We start from the raw sequence: 15,302 nt of genomic DNA on the forward strand, positions 1-15,302 counted from the left end.
CAATGTCCATGACCAAGAGTGGCTTGGTAGCACCACTACTGATTGAGTTTGCTGAGTCAAAGGACAAAGCTGTCAGACTGTAGCTGATGAGAATATCAACACAGAGGAAAAAACAACCAGAGCTTGTCCTCACCAATCTAGCTGTCACATATGCATCTAAACATGACATTATTGGTCGAAGTGACCTCACACAGTCGTTGTGGAGGCATAGTCTGGCCTTCACTGCGAGGGCACCCTCCAGGGTGTTGTTTTATTTATTCATTAATTGGATGTGAACATCATTTGAAAGATCAACAATTGTTACCATCTTTAATTGGCCTTGAGAAAGTGTGGCATTGGCACCATGCTAAACGAGATAAATCTGGAACAGATCTAGCAGCTCAAAACTAGGCATCCATGAAACGCTGTGAACCATCGGACACAGCAGAATTGTATTCCATCACAATCTGTAATCTCATGGCCTGGCATGTCTCTATCTCTACTACTACCATCTCGCCAGGGGACCAACTTTGGTCCAGTGAAGAACATGCCAGGAGCAGCACCAAGTATACCTAAAGATGAGGTGCTAATCTGATTAAGTTACAACACAGGATTATTTGCATGCTAAACAGGAAACCGCATACTATGGACAACTCTACGCAATACCACAACCAGTGGATCAGACTAAAAGTCAGCAGTCATGCAAAATCCAGTCGTGAATGGTGATGGATAATTAAACAACAAATAGAAGATGTGGATCTGTGAAAAACCCCCATCCTCAATGATGGTGGAGCCAAGCACATGAGTGCAAAAGACAAGGCTAAAGCACTTGCAGCCATCTTAGCTAGAAGTACCCAGTGGATGATCCATTTTGGCGGCCACCTGAGGTTCCCATGCTGCCACTGTTGCCAGTCTTCAGCCAATTCAATTTGCTTCATATTAAGAAATGACTGAGCACACTGGATACAGCAATGGGCCCTGTCTATATTGCTGAGGATTGGTGCTTAGAACTAACCACACCCCTAACCAAGTTGTTCAACTCAACTGCAACGCTGGCATCTACCAGACAAAGTGGAAAATTGTCAGGTATGTCCTACTGCAGGAGTTCCTCAGAGTGGTGTCCCAGGCACAACTATCTTCAGCTGCATCATCAATCCCTTTATCAATCGGCCCATGCCCACGTGCAACAAAGCCTGGACAGCATTCAGGCTTGGACTGAAAAGTTTCACATATCATTCATGCTACACAAGTGCCAGGCAATGACCATCTCCAGAAAGAGACAGTCTAACGATCTCCCCTTGACAGTCAACACCACTAAAATCACTGAACTCCCCACCATCAACAACCTGGAGGTCACCATTGGCCAGAAATTCAACTGGACCAGCCACATAAATGCTGTGGCTACAAGAGCAGACCAGATGCTGGGAATTCTATGCCAAGTAACTCACCACCTGATTCCTCAAAGGAATTCCACCAAGGCAAAAGTCTGGAATGTGATGGAATAATCTCCACTCACCTGGATGTGTGCAGCCCCAATAACACTCAAGAATCTCAACACCATCCGGGACAAAGCAACCCGCTTGGCAAGACCTTAAACATTCACTCCCTCCACCAATGGCACACAGTGAAGGAGTATACACCATATGCAAGATCTACTATAGTAGCTCACCAAGGTTTCTTCTACAGCATCTTCCATACCCACGACCTCTACTGCCTAGAAGAACAAGAGCAGCAGGTGCATGGGAGCACCACTTTCTACAATTTCCCTTCCAAGTCATGAACCATCCTGACTTGGAAATACATTGCCATTCCTTTGTTGCCATAAGATCAAAATTCTGGAACACTCTACCTAGCAGCACTGTGGGTGTATCTACACCACATGATCTGTAGTGGTTCAAGAAGTCAGCTCACCACCACATTCTCCAGGACAATAGGGGATGGGTAATAAATGCTGGACTTGTCAGTGACACCCAATCCCATAAACAGATCTTTTTTATAAATTGCCCTTGGACAAGTCCTTGGTTAAACCAGTTCGATTACTGTGTCTACTTTTGGTCTCTGTACATGGATGTATTGAGGTTTTGGAAAGGATGCAGGGAAGGACCCAAGATTAATTTCTGGTTCAAAGCCTCTTAGTTACCCAGATAAGCTTTTATCTGGGTTTATAAAGTGGTGAAGGGAATACATTTGTGTGTGCAGACAATTTGTTTCAACTAAGTAGCCTCAGAAGAACAAGGATCACAATCTTTATTTATTAAAGGCAAAACTAGGTTAGTTGCTAGGAAATGGTTCTTTCACCTGTGAATAGTTGACTTGTGGAACAAGCTGTTGCCTTGTTCAGTGAATGCTGATTTGCTGAATTCCTTCAAGTGACAACTGGATTAGTTTCTGGTTGGGGTAGAGATCACTACATACAAGCAGTATGTACCATGTAACATTAATCAGAGCCTGAGTGGTCTCCTGGACTACTCCTGCCAACCAAGGTAAACTACTTGCTTCACCTGACCCCCTCTCTCTGAATTTTTGGCATTCTTCATTCATTATCTTTGCATGCAAATACCAAAAGATTGAGACACAAATAGAATTTGTTGAACCAGACTGGAGCTTGCATTGCAGACGTCTGCAGTGCCTCCCAATCTGTGGACTCAAATCTCTAAATTCTGCTTTAAAAAGGTGGATCCTGATTTGAGCATCACACTCACATGAAGACACCTTAAGAGGACCTGTGGTAGATGTAAGAGGCCCAGCAAAAGCCAGTGACAATGCTAAGAAGGATTCAACCCACAGTCATCTGCATTACACTTGCTGACAGAGTGGCTTCCAGACAGGCTATTGCATCCAAAGTGAACCCTCTCCCTGATTTCAGGCCTTGGGGTCTGTTAGAATGGTGCAATAGAAAGTAGCTCCTGAGAGCTTTGGAGCAAAATCTCTCAGGATCTGCCAGACCTAACTGAGACAATCAGACCAGCCCTCTTGCTGGTCCATGGGCACTTGGGTCCAAGACGCAGCGTAAGTGGAGCGGCTCGAATATATTTTCACACTACCACCTTATTTCCTGTTGACAGTTTGTGTGACCAATCCATCCAGCTTCCTCAGATGCCTACTTAAACATATAGCAGGATATCAGGCTAGGCTGTCCATGCAACTGCAACAGTAATGCAGCCTATTGAAAAGTTCTCCTCAGGCTCAGAAACCCTGAGTCAAGGGCCACCTCACTCCCAAGGGACTCATGATATCACAGCATAGCCAAACATCACTGACATCCCTGGCCCGCAAGATATTACCTTAGCGACAGAGCACAGAAAAACCCTAGGTAGGCACGCTGGTAATAAGAAGCACTTAGTGTAAATATATATATATATTCATATATGCACATGGTAAACCCACTTGTGTCATATAAACCCAGTCTGCCAAAGCAAGTCTGTTTGTTGTATTTAATGCTTGAAAGGATGTTGGGAACATTGTGCAATGGGAGACAGAGCTCTTTCTATGTCTCATTACCAAACCATTGTCTCCTTATAAGCTGACTTCTTTTAAGACATGCAGGATGACATGGAAGACATGCTAAATGGGATAGATTTCAAACAGATCTAGCAACTCAAGACTGGGCATCCATGAGGCACTGTGGGCCATCAGCAGCAGAATTGTACTCGAATACAATGTGTAACCTCATGGCGCAGCATATCCCCCACTCTACCATTACCATCAAGCCAGGGGATCAACCCTGGTTCAATGAAGAGTGCAGGAGAATATGCCAGGAGCAGCACCAGGCATAGCTAACAATGAGGTGTCAACCTGGTGAAACTATAAAACAGGACTACTTGCATGCCAAACAGCATAAGCAGCAAGTGATAGATAAAGCCAAGTGATCCCACAACCAATGGATCAGACCTAAGCTCTGCAGTCCTGCCACATCCAGTCGTGAATGGTGGTGGACAATTAAACAACTCGCAGGAGGAGGTGGCTCCACAAATATCCCCATCCCCAATGATGGAGGATCCCAGCACAGCAGTGCAAAATATAAGGCTGAAGCATTCACATCAGTCTTCAGCCAGAAGTGCCAAGCAGATGACCCATCTCGGCCCCCTCTGGAGGTCCCCAGCATCACAGATGCCAGTCTTCAGCCAATTCGATTCACGCCACGTGATATCAAGAAATGGCCGAAGGCACTGGATATTGCAAAGGCTATGGACCCTGACAACATTCTGGCAATAGTACTGAGGACTTGTGCTCCAGAATTTGCTGCCCCTAGCCAAGCTGTTCCAATACAGCTATAACACTGGCATCTACCTGGCTATGTGGAAAATTGCACAGGTATGTCCTGTACACAAAAAGCAGGACAAATCCAACCCGGCCAATTACCGCCCCATCAGCCTATTCTCCATCATCAGTAAAGTATTGGAAAGGGTCATCAACAGTGCTATCAAGCGGCACTTGCTTAGCAATAACCTGCTCATTGATGCCCAGTTTGGGCTCCACCAGGGCCACTCAGCTCCTGACCCCGCTACAGCCTTGGTTCAAACATGGACAAAAGAGCTCAACTCCCGAAGTGAGGTGAGAGTGACTGCCCTTGACATCAAGGCAGCATTTGACCGAGTGTGGCTTCAAGGAGCCCAAGCAAAAATGGAGTCGATGGGAATCAGGGGGAAAACTCTCCACTGGTTGGAGTCATACCTAGCACAAAGGAAGATAGTTGTGGTTGTTGGAGGTCAGTCATCTCAGTCCCAGGACATCACTGCAGGAGTTCTTCAGCTGCTTCATCAATGACCTTCCTTCCACCATAAGCTCAGAAGTGGGGATGTTCACTGATGATTGCACAATGTTCAGCACCATTCGCAACTCCTCAGATACTGAAGATACCATGTCCAAATGCAGCAAGACCTGGACGATATCCAGGCTTGGACTGACAAATGGCAGGTAACATTGGCAGCGCACAAGCGTCAGGCAAGTACCATCTCCAACAAAAGAGAATCCAACCATTGCCTTGGATGTTCAGTGGCATCACTGAATCCCCCATTATCAACATCCTGGGGGTTACCATTGACCAGAAACTGAACTGGACTAGTTATATAAATACTGTGGCTAGGAATCGTGTGACGAATAACTCGCCTCCTGACTCCCCGAAGCCTGTCCACCATCTAGAAGGCACAAGTCAGGAGTGTGATGGAATACTCCCCACTTGCCTGGATGAGTGCAGCTCCGAGGACACTCAAGAAGCTGGACACCGTCCAGGACAAAGCAGCCCTCTAGATAGGCACCACATCCGCAAATGTTCACTCCCTCCACCACCAACGCACAGTAGCAGCAGTGTGTACTATCTACAAGATGCATTGCAGGAATTCACCAAGACTCCTTAGCACCTTCCAAACCCATGACCACTACCACCTAGAAGGACAAGGGCAGCAGATAGATGGTAACACTACCACCTGGAAGTTCCCCTCCAAGTCACTCACCATCCTGACTTGGAAATATATCGCCGTTCCTTCACTGTCGCTGGGTCAAAATCCTGGAGCTCCCTTCCTAACAGCACTGTGGGTGTACCTACACCACATGGACTGCAGCGGTTCAAGAAGGCAGCTCACCACCACCTTCTCAAGGGCAACTAGGGATGGGCAATAAATGCTGGCCCAGACAGCGAAGCCCACATCCCATGAATGAATTAAAAAAAAGGAAATGGCATGGTCTGGGTGGAGGGTATCTCTAGTTTGGTTTTTCCTTTGATGCAGTTTTATCCCGCTTACCTCTGTCATTTCCTCTTGCTCATCCTTGTACTCCTGTTCCGAATCTATTGGGCATAAAAATGTTCAGCATGAACCTTAGGGTAAGGGCTCTGTGATAGAAAGGCTGGAAGCACTACTTGAAACTGCTGGAAAGGAACTTGCAACATCTTTATCTGCACAACTGAGGAACGTTTTTAATTGATCATTCAAAGCTGACATGTCACAAAGTATTTACAGCACAGAAAAGGGTCATTTGGCCCAACAGGTCCATGCTGGTGTTTATGCTCCAAAAGAGTCTCCTCCCACTACTCATCTAATCCCATCAACATATCCTTCTATTCCTTTCTACTTAATGTGTTTATCTAGCTTCCCTTGAAATGCATCTATATTGTTTGCCTCAACTATTTTCTATGGTAGTGAGTTACACATTCTCACCACACTCTGGTCAAATGATGTTTTTGAATATTCCAAGCAAGTGAATTCAACCATTTCCTGATTTGATAAATCATGCAGGTAACTTGCCCCTTTTTTTACAGGATTAAATCAGGTGCAACCCTGGAATAAACGGCAGAATTTTTAGGATGGAGCCTTTTCTCGTATTATTCTGTAGTTTGCTTGATTGGAGCACCTTGCAGGCACATCTTCTACCAAGAGACAATTCTCCCAGAACTTAGCATATATTTTGGAATGAATGTAACTCTGACATGTCTAAGTTATATGACTTCTGCCCCAAATTTTAATACCCTACTCAGAATCACCTCACCAACAATGCCCTAGAATTTCAGAGCCAATGTTTTCTAAACTATTTTCATGAAGAATCTTTTCAAATATATGTACTATTATTTCAGCATAGGCCATTTTGATATCTGTGAAGCATTACTGACATAGAAGATCTTTCAGCATGGACTGAGGGGCTGTAAAATTAGTCATCCCAGCGATTGTAGAATTTTCTGCAGTCTGATGAATATCAAAGGAGCATGTTAGCTGTTAGAAATTAATAGGTTGAGTTGGGATCGTTTAAAAATATGTACATCACAAAATTACGCATTCTGGTTGAAGTGATCTTATTGTGTAATTTCTGTTAATTTTGTTACTACATTAACAATCAGAATTGGGATTATTAATATCATCCCCCTTTGTTCATTTTACTTTGGTATTTAGGTTCCCACAGTTGTGCATTGTAAAATTTGTTGATAATAAATGTGTAATTGTAAATTTGCAGAATAATTGATTTCATAAAACTGTAGCTACAAATTTGCTTGTTTTGTGTAAATGCGTTTGTTTCTGTATTGCATGCTTAATGTATATAGAGCTGTGCCAAACAATTGTTTGGTTATTCATAATTATGAATGTGATAAGTTGGCCTTATGACAAACATAATTTACTCATTAAAGTTTTTAAATAGAAATATAATCAGTTAATTGATCATCACTGAGATTCGTCTGGATTTTTGTCAATATACTGCCATGGCTCGAGGAAAATGGCAAAGACTGGTTGTGAAAGATCCCAAAAGTTCTTGATGTTTCCTAGATGTCTTTTAGGAGTGAAACTTCTTATATAGCAAATGATATTTGGGGAAGAGCCAGATGTGGAAAATCCATAAGTCCAGAGTTCCTAGGCTCCAGTGTGACCTAACATCATTATAGTTTTCACTAGTAATCAAATGAATGGGATATACCGACCTTTCGAAGGGCATAAATGAGTTGCACCAGTTGAGTCCAGGCCAGGCATGCAAGTTGTCCCCCCCCACCACCACCAAAGGGTTCTCCATAATTTAGCGTTAGAAGGATTTGAGAGGTGGTGGGCGAGATAACATTCTCCCTGCTCCAGGTAGGCACCTTAGTTTATGGCTGCCTTTGTAGGCTGCTGTAAATGCACAGGAAGTGATGTTTGTGCCTGCCTGAAAACACAGGCAGGTTAGCTCTGGAGAGCATTGGTGGTGGTGATCCCAGTGTAACCATCAGGACCACAGCCCAATGAATTTAGGTCCTCCATCTATTGGCACAGTCCTCCTTTGTACACTATAACTGCTTGTGATTTTGAGGTCAATTTGATTTTCATGCTAAGATTTCTGAAAATTCTTTCTCTGTCATTGTTATGATCCACCAGTATTTGGGTACAGGGACAAGCTGTTCACTCATTCTCAGCAAAAGAGTACCGTCAAGGGAAGAGTCTTCAATCAAGGTACTGTGCTGTATTGTATCCTTACATCCTGATCCCACTCATGTTCTTCTCCATCATCTTCAAGGAAGAACTGGTTTAATCTTTGGGCTGCCACTAATTTATCTTTATTGTAGTGTACTTTACTGAAAGTGCATTTTCAGCAACCTAAAGGTTAATTTGTCAGTGTTTCTTGTAAATTCATATCATACTTTTCCACCACTGACAACATCTCCTCATTATGAGAATGGAAAGCCTGCCATTTGTCATGATACAAGTCATGTGTCTTAGATTATGGTTAAGCCACATAAATATAAACAATGGTTTCGCAGGCAGGATTTTTTAGTGAATAAATATTACTAAACCACATCTGACATGTATTGCATGCATTAAATAATTTCAATTCTTCCTCTGCAGCATCTTGAAAAATTTTGACTTGTGTAGAATATAGCTTTTTGCTGCTCTGTTCATGTGTTGATAAAATGTAGAAATAACAAAATTGTTCCTTACGATAAATTATCCAATATTATGCTATTAATATGGTTGTTTGCAGATATATTGCTCAGATGACTTGGTGCTTTTAAAGCAATCGCTTTTGAAGTGTAATTGCTAATGTTATTTCAAGTCATAGGCTAAAGTTGTTCTGTGTCCTGTATTAATATCTTCTTTTGACTAGAGAAAAAGCTGTATCAATAGAAATGACCATAAAGCTAACAGATTGTCATTTAAAAACTCAACTAGCATTAATGTCCTTTAGAGAAAGAAACCTGATTGCCTTATCTAATCCAGCCTATATGTGACTCCTGTCCCATACCAATGTGGTTCACTTTCATTTGCCATCTGAGTTAGACTAGCAAACCACTCAGTTGTATCAAACTGCTGCTGCAGCTGTTCAACAGGAAATACCACCACCACCTTCTCAGGACAACTAGAGATGGGAAATAACTGCACGTGATACCCACATTCCAAGAATTAGCTTTTTAAAAATTCATAATATGATTAAGGTTTTGTGTTTTTTGAATGTCTTCATTATCATTTTTACTATCAAGCTTTAGCCTCTCTGAAAAGCAACGGCTGGGACTTGATATTCTTCCCATATCTATTAATGTTAGCTGAACAGAGTTAAAGATTACATCTATGCCTGCAGTTCCTTGGATGTTGTAGTTGAAGTGTATGCGCTGGAGAAATTCCAGCATACATAAGCATGATTTAATTGAACAATTTGAAATGTGCTTTTCTGAAGATTACAACAGTAACTTATTTGTTCTTAAATGATTTCAGAATCAGCTGAACCATAAACTCATTGCTTTAGGGTGAGGTGTTAACTTTTGGTATTCTTACACTGCATACGTTCCTCAGAGGTAGCATTATAGATCACTCCTTTAAGTGAACCTGCACCTCTAATATTCCAAATTTTGCCCTTAATTGCTTTATAGCGAGGTAATGCCACAGAAATAGTATAGACAACAATTGTCACTTTATTTGTTATTTGCTGTACGATATACTTACGCATGATCAACAGGCAGAAGAGTAAAGGCTCTGTTAGACTGTGGCTTAGGCTATATAATATTAGAACTATTCATAGTCAGTGGATAAATGAACCATAGTAAGAAGGACAATAGACTTACAGGCTTTATTATTCATTTCAAAACATCAAACAACAAAGGCTAACACTCTAAATAAACCTGATCCTTGAAATATACTCCTTTATCTTTTAGTGGCTGTTTTCTACCAGGGTGTCTCTGCCCTTCTAATCAGAAGCCAATAGTGATAGTGGAAAAAGTCAGCCTCAGATATACCATTCAAGATCCGTGAAGAAAAACTGAACTCCAGTCATAACTAAAGTTAGTAAGCCAATAACGTGACTGAAAAAAAGTGTTTGCCCATATACACTAGAGTCAATAACCAACAATTTATCAAGCCTTCCAAATCGAACAGAATGACACATAAGCAAATAGGTGTCAGGAAATACTTTATTTTTATTGCTTTTAAAATGACCTTTGCAAATGAAACTCTAACGCATATTCTCCACAGTCTGGGGAATCAGTTGGCATCACTAAACATTTAAGGATGATTGCCAAATCCATGTGCAGAGATATGAAAATATATTGATATGATTAGTAATGTGATCAAAACTTTCCAAAGGTTTTAACAGGGAAACTATTCAAATGCTTCAGAAGGAATTTGAAAATAGTGTTTGTTCACATAAAGGTTTAGTTATTAGTGGGTAAGGAAAAGGTAAACTTATTTTTCAAAACTATTTCAAAAAATGCTAGTGCATAACCTTTAGAATATTTTTTGAGGTAAGATTGTCATCAAAACTATTTGTTTACTTCTGACATCAGAAGAGATGAGGTTTGATTATATCACCTATGATTTACTTATAGTCATAAATCAAAAATGGGTATTGTTCACATAAGATTTATTTAAGCAGGTCTTGTATTTATTTCACTAGCTGTAGTAGGTAAGGACAGCAATTTATTTATTTCTGGGAGCGAACCAAAAATTGTTTTCTTTAGTCTGTAGATTTCTTTCCAAATTCTTCTACTGGAAATGTACACTGCTTCTTCTTTTCCACGTCTGAGCATTCCATTGGAAAATCCACTACTATAATTTTAGGAATAGTTGTTTTCATCCCATTTCATGATATTACTTTAGTGCAGTTGTTGAGAACTGACTCACAAAGAACTTGAAGCCACTGTTAGCAGATGAAGCTGAATGCTTTGGCATGATGTTTTACAGTCCACTATTTTAACAGGGTTGTTAAGCCTTTTAAATAAATCAATTAGTGCCTACTTTAAAATAGCAGACAAGGGAATTGTCATATCGAGCTTTGGTACACTAAAATCAACAATAGTAATTTCCTAGCCAAGATCTCATGAGCAGTCTTGTTTTCAAAAAGAAAATGTATTTAGTTTTATGTACATATATGATGTTAGTGTATCTCAAAGTTAAGTTTTTTTTTCTCTTCAGGTATGTGGGCCAACCTGCGTTCGAGCAATCGCTTCAATACCCAGTTTGCAACCACTGATGTAGGAGCAAGATTAGCAGGAAAGGAATCCCCTGTGACTGCCGGCAATGACAATTCTCTGCAGAACCAGCTTCTAAAACACCAAGCAGCACTGTACCTGTTTGGGGAAAAATCTCAGCTGAGAGTAAGCTATGTTCTTTATCAATTACTTTCATACTAATTTACCAGAATATAATTTTCTTAGTTTTGTAGTGTCTGTTACAATGGTTTGTTTTGTTGTTACTGAATGAACTGCGAAGTTAAATATGCAAACATAGAATTTAATACAGTATTAGCATAATTGTTTTTTGTATTCATCACACATATACATTCATGGTATTTTTAGATTAGATCGTAAACACTCTAAGATACATTTTTACTGTGGTTGGGAAAGGGGCACTTGCATGAATTTTCTTTTTAAGAGAGGTAGAAGATAAAACACAAAAGTGAAGAAACTATTAAAGGCTATCAACATGGTATTTTTAAAATTGCAATAACAGTTCCAGCACCAAGGTGGTGAATATGGCAAGAAGTGGTAGGATAAGGAGTTACATATACAATTCACTGCATTCCTGGTTTCCAACAAGGAGTTGGGATATTGGTCACCTTGGGCTACTTTCTCATACCTGTGAACTAACTATAGAGTGACATTGGTGTAAGTTTATGAAAAGGTCTCCAAAATTTTTAAAGATTTTTCTTTATTTTTATGCTATTTTATTCCATTCATACTTCCCCTCCACAATTGCCCAGTGTTATGCGTCCTCCGCAAACAAGATTAAAAATGTATCCATGCAAAATTGAAATAGTTTTATGTTTCACTACCTTTAGCAACACTAACATGATCTTTGTCCTCAGGGCTTTAAACCTGACCTTGCAGTTAACTGTGAGCTGATACCTGTGGATTACTGCGATATTCGTCAGGTGAAAGCCAGTTTCAAAAAGTTAATGAGGGCATGTGTACCCAGCACAATCCCCAATGACGCGGACATGACTTTGTACAGGTTACTAGGAGAATCTGAATGGCTGTTGCAGGTAATTAATTCATTCATTTTAAAGGCAATTACTCAGAATTGTTTAGCAAATATATTTTTTTCTTAATTGCTAAACACTGAACACTGTGGCAAGGTTTATGCTGAAACATTCCACTCTTCTGAATAATGTTAACTTGGAAAATGTCTTAGTTTTTTTTGGCTTTCCTTTCTCCTTAGAGAATAGGACAGGGTGCTTTTGGAACAAAATTCAATAAGGAATATAATGTCTGATCATTGCAGTAGCTATTTTAAGTCACCACCAATAAGTAGCTTTTAAGTGATTCTCTTTTTTAGGTTACGACCAAAAATCTGAACTTGATTATATTTGCCAAAATTGAGGCGCTCATCTTTGTCTCACAGCTGGGCGCTATTGTTCATTGAAAATAGCAAATGTATTGCTTAATGTACCTGATGAATAATACATATTTACACCAGAAAATGAATTTTTTTCTATTGTCTATATAAATTAATTGGAATGTGTTCATTAGGATGTCACTAAGGGGTAATGATGACTGGGTGGTATTTTATTCTAGTTCCGCTTTAACTGTAAACACTCATCAGTACTTTGTATATTTTCCCTTTTGTCAGGAGAAAGAATTGTGAACTATATAAAACCAGGCTTTTAGATGGTGGGTCTAATTTAACTTTACAAAATAAGAGTATCACATAAGAACTGTATTGACGATACAATTAAAAACATGTGCTACATTGATATGTCACTCTACAGCATAATTGCTACATTAGATTTAATTTTGCTTTCTCAGATACACCGAATATTGCAACTGGCTGTGATGATAGCAGAGCTGCTTGAGAGAGGTTCCTCAGTAATGGTAAGCTTGGAAGATGGCATGGACATTACAACACAGGTAATTATATAAAATGATCATCTAAATTTTTTTCTTCACATACTTTTCAAGATTTCCAACATGGCACAAGTTGAACCTGCTCCAGTTTTGTGCTTAGTTCGGGAAAACTCTCCAACAGAATTGTGTTTTTAAAATCAAGTAACTGGATTTTCTAGCAATAGGAATATACGATTAAGGAGCAGGTGTAGGCTATTTTGTCCCTTGAGTCTGTTCTGTGATTAATACAATCATGGTTGATTTGATTGTTGCCTTAACTCCGCTCTCCTGCCTGCTCCCCATAACTGTTACTCCCTTGTAGAACAAAAATCTATCCAACTCAGCCTTGAATATATTCATGACCCAGCCTTCACTACTCCCTGGGATAGATAGTTCCAAAGATTAGCAATCCCCTGGCGGAAGAGATTCCTCCTCATCTCCAGTTAAAATGGGTGACCCCTTATTTTGAAACTGTGCCCCACATCCCCCCCAGTTCTAGATTCTCCTGCAAGGGGAAACACCCTCCGTCCCTCTGTCTGGAGTGTGATGAGTGCAGCTCCAACAATACTGAAGAAGCTTGATACCATCCATGACAAAGCAACCCACTTGATTGGCACCCCATCCACAAACATTCACTCCCTCCACCACCAACACATAGTGGCAACAGTGTGTACCATTTATAAGATGCACTGCAAGAACTCACCAGCCCCCTTTGGACAGCACCTTCCAAACCCACAACCACTACCATCTAGAAGGACAAGGGCAGCAGATAGATGGGAACACCACCACCTGGAAGTTCCCCTCCAAGTTACTCACCATACTGACTTGGAAATATATCGCAGTCCCTTCACTGCCTCTAGGTCAAAATCCTGGAACTCCCTCCCTAACAGCACTGTGGGTGTACCTATACCACATGGACCACAACAGTTTAAGAAGGCAGCTCACCGCCACCTCCTCAAGGGTAACTAGGGATAGGCAATAAATGCTGGCCTAGCCAGCAATGCCCATGCCCCATGAACAAATTTTTAAAAAAGCATTTACTCTGTCCCCTCCAAAGTTGTGTTTCAATAAGATCACCTCTCATTCTTCTAAATCCAAGTAACTATAGGCCCAACGTGCTCAACTTTTCCTTATAAGACAACCCCTTCATACCAGGAATCAGCCTTGCGAACCTTCTCTCAACTGCTTCCAGTGCAAGTATCTTTCCTTAAATAAGGCACCCAAAACTGTATGGAATATTCTAGGTGAAGTCTCATCAATGCCCTGTACAGTTGTAGCAAAGTTTCCTTATTTTTATATCACATCCCCCATGTAATAAAGGGGAGACTGTGGCGTAATAGTAATGCCACTGGACTTGCGGTAATGTCACTGGACTGGTACTCCAGAGACCCAGGTTAATGCTGTTGGAACATGAGTTCAAATCACTGGCAGCTGATGGAGATCAAATTCAATCAATAAAATCTGAAATTGAGAGCTATTCTCAGTAGTGGTGCACAAAACTATCAGTGACTGTCATAAAAACCCACCTGGTTCATTGACGTCCTTTGGGGAAGGAAATCTGCAATCCTGACTGGGTCTGGTTTATATGTGACTCCAGATCCAAAGCAATGTGATTGACTCTTAACTGCCCTCTGAAATACCCAAGCAAGTACTCAGTTCAAGGAGAATTAACGATGGGCAACAAAAGCTGACCTTGCCAGCGACGCCCACATCCCATCAAAGAATAAAGAAAAGGCTAAAATTCCATTTGCCTTCCTAATTACTTGCGGTATCTGCATGCTAACATTTTGTAATTCATGTATAAGGACACCCAGATCCTCTGTACCTTTGCATTCTGCAGTCCCTCTCCATTTAGATAATAATTTGCTTTTCTGTTCTCCCCTACAAGGTAGACAACCTCACCTTTTCCTACATTATACTCCATTTGCCAAATTTTTGCCCACTCACTTAATCTACCTATATCCCTTTGCAGGCTCTTTGTGTCCTTCTCACAGCTTACTTTCCTTACTGAAAATGACCCATTTGACCTGACTCTGTTTCCTGTTAGTTTTCCAATCTTCTATCTATGCTAATATGGAGAATGCCAATACTATGGAGAAATGCGAAACTCCATAAATATAAAATTAACTTTTCAGGGCCAGTAAAGGTGTTTAGCAATAGTTATGAAGTTAGTACACTGTTAAAAACCCAATCACACTCATTCAACCAGGTGTAACTCTTTTCAGGCTTTTTGCAACAAAACTAACAGTGTTAAAATGGAAGTTCTCATCAATTCATGATTGCAAGGGAGAAAGCAGCCTGAGGGAAACCCTACATCGTATCCTTTGGAGGAGCGTAGACATCTGAACTCCCTATGTTGCTGTCAGTTTCAGTGGAGTAATGACACTGACCACTGATGGTTTTGCCGTCATTATCACCACAAAATCTGGTCCAGTATTGTAGCTCGTAACGTTTGTGAATAACCGCCAATTTTCTCAATACCCCATAACTTTCAGCTCACCACACTGCTGATCGTGTTTGACCAAATTCCCCATGGTTAGACTTCTCCCTTTTTTCTGCC

The 15,302-nt window shown here is 40.8% G+C and overlaps 1 protein-coding gene across 2 annotated transcripts in view; it reads left to right on the plus strand.

Moving 5' to 3' along the window:
• Window positions 1-15,302, plus strand: part of sbf2 (SET binding factor 2) — a 669,356-nt gene that overhangs the window by 621,917 nt on the left and 32,137 nt on the right. For both annotated transcript variants that reach the window (XM_078549182.1, XM_078549183.1), the window contains 4 exons: window positions 7,809-7,883; window positions 10,833-11,014; window positions 11,725-11,901; window positions 12,665-12,766. In XM_078549182.1, coding sequence (XP_078405308.1) covers window positions 7,809-7,883; window positions 10,833-11,014; window positions 11,725-11,901; window positions 12,665-12,766 — 536 coding nt within the window. The remainder of the gene's footprint in view (window positions 1-7,808; window positions 7,884-10,832; window positions 11,015-11,724; window positions 11,902-12,664; window positions 12,767-15,302) is intronic.

Source organism: Cetorhinus maximus, chromosome 9, assembly GCF_964194155.1.
Source record: "Cetorhinus maximus chromosome 9, sCetMax3.hap1.1, whole genome shotgun sequence".
Classification (NCBI taxonomy): Eukaryota; Metazoa; Chordata; class Chondrichthyes; order Lamniformes; family Cetorhinidae; genus Cetorhinus; species Cetorhinus maximus.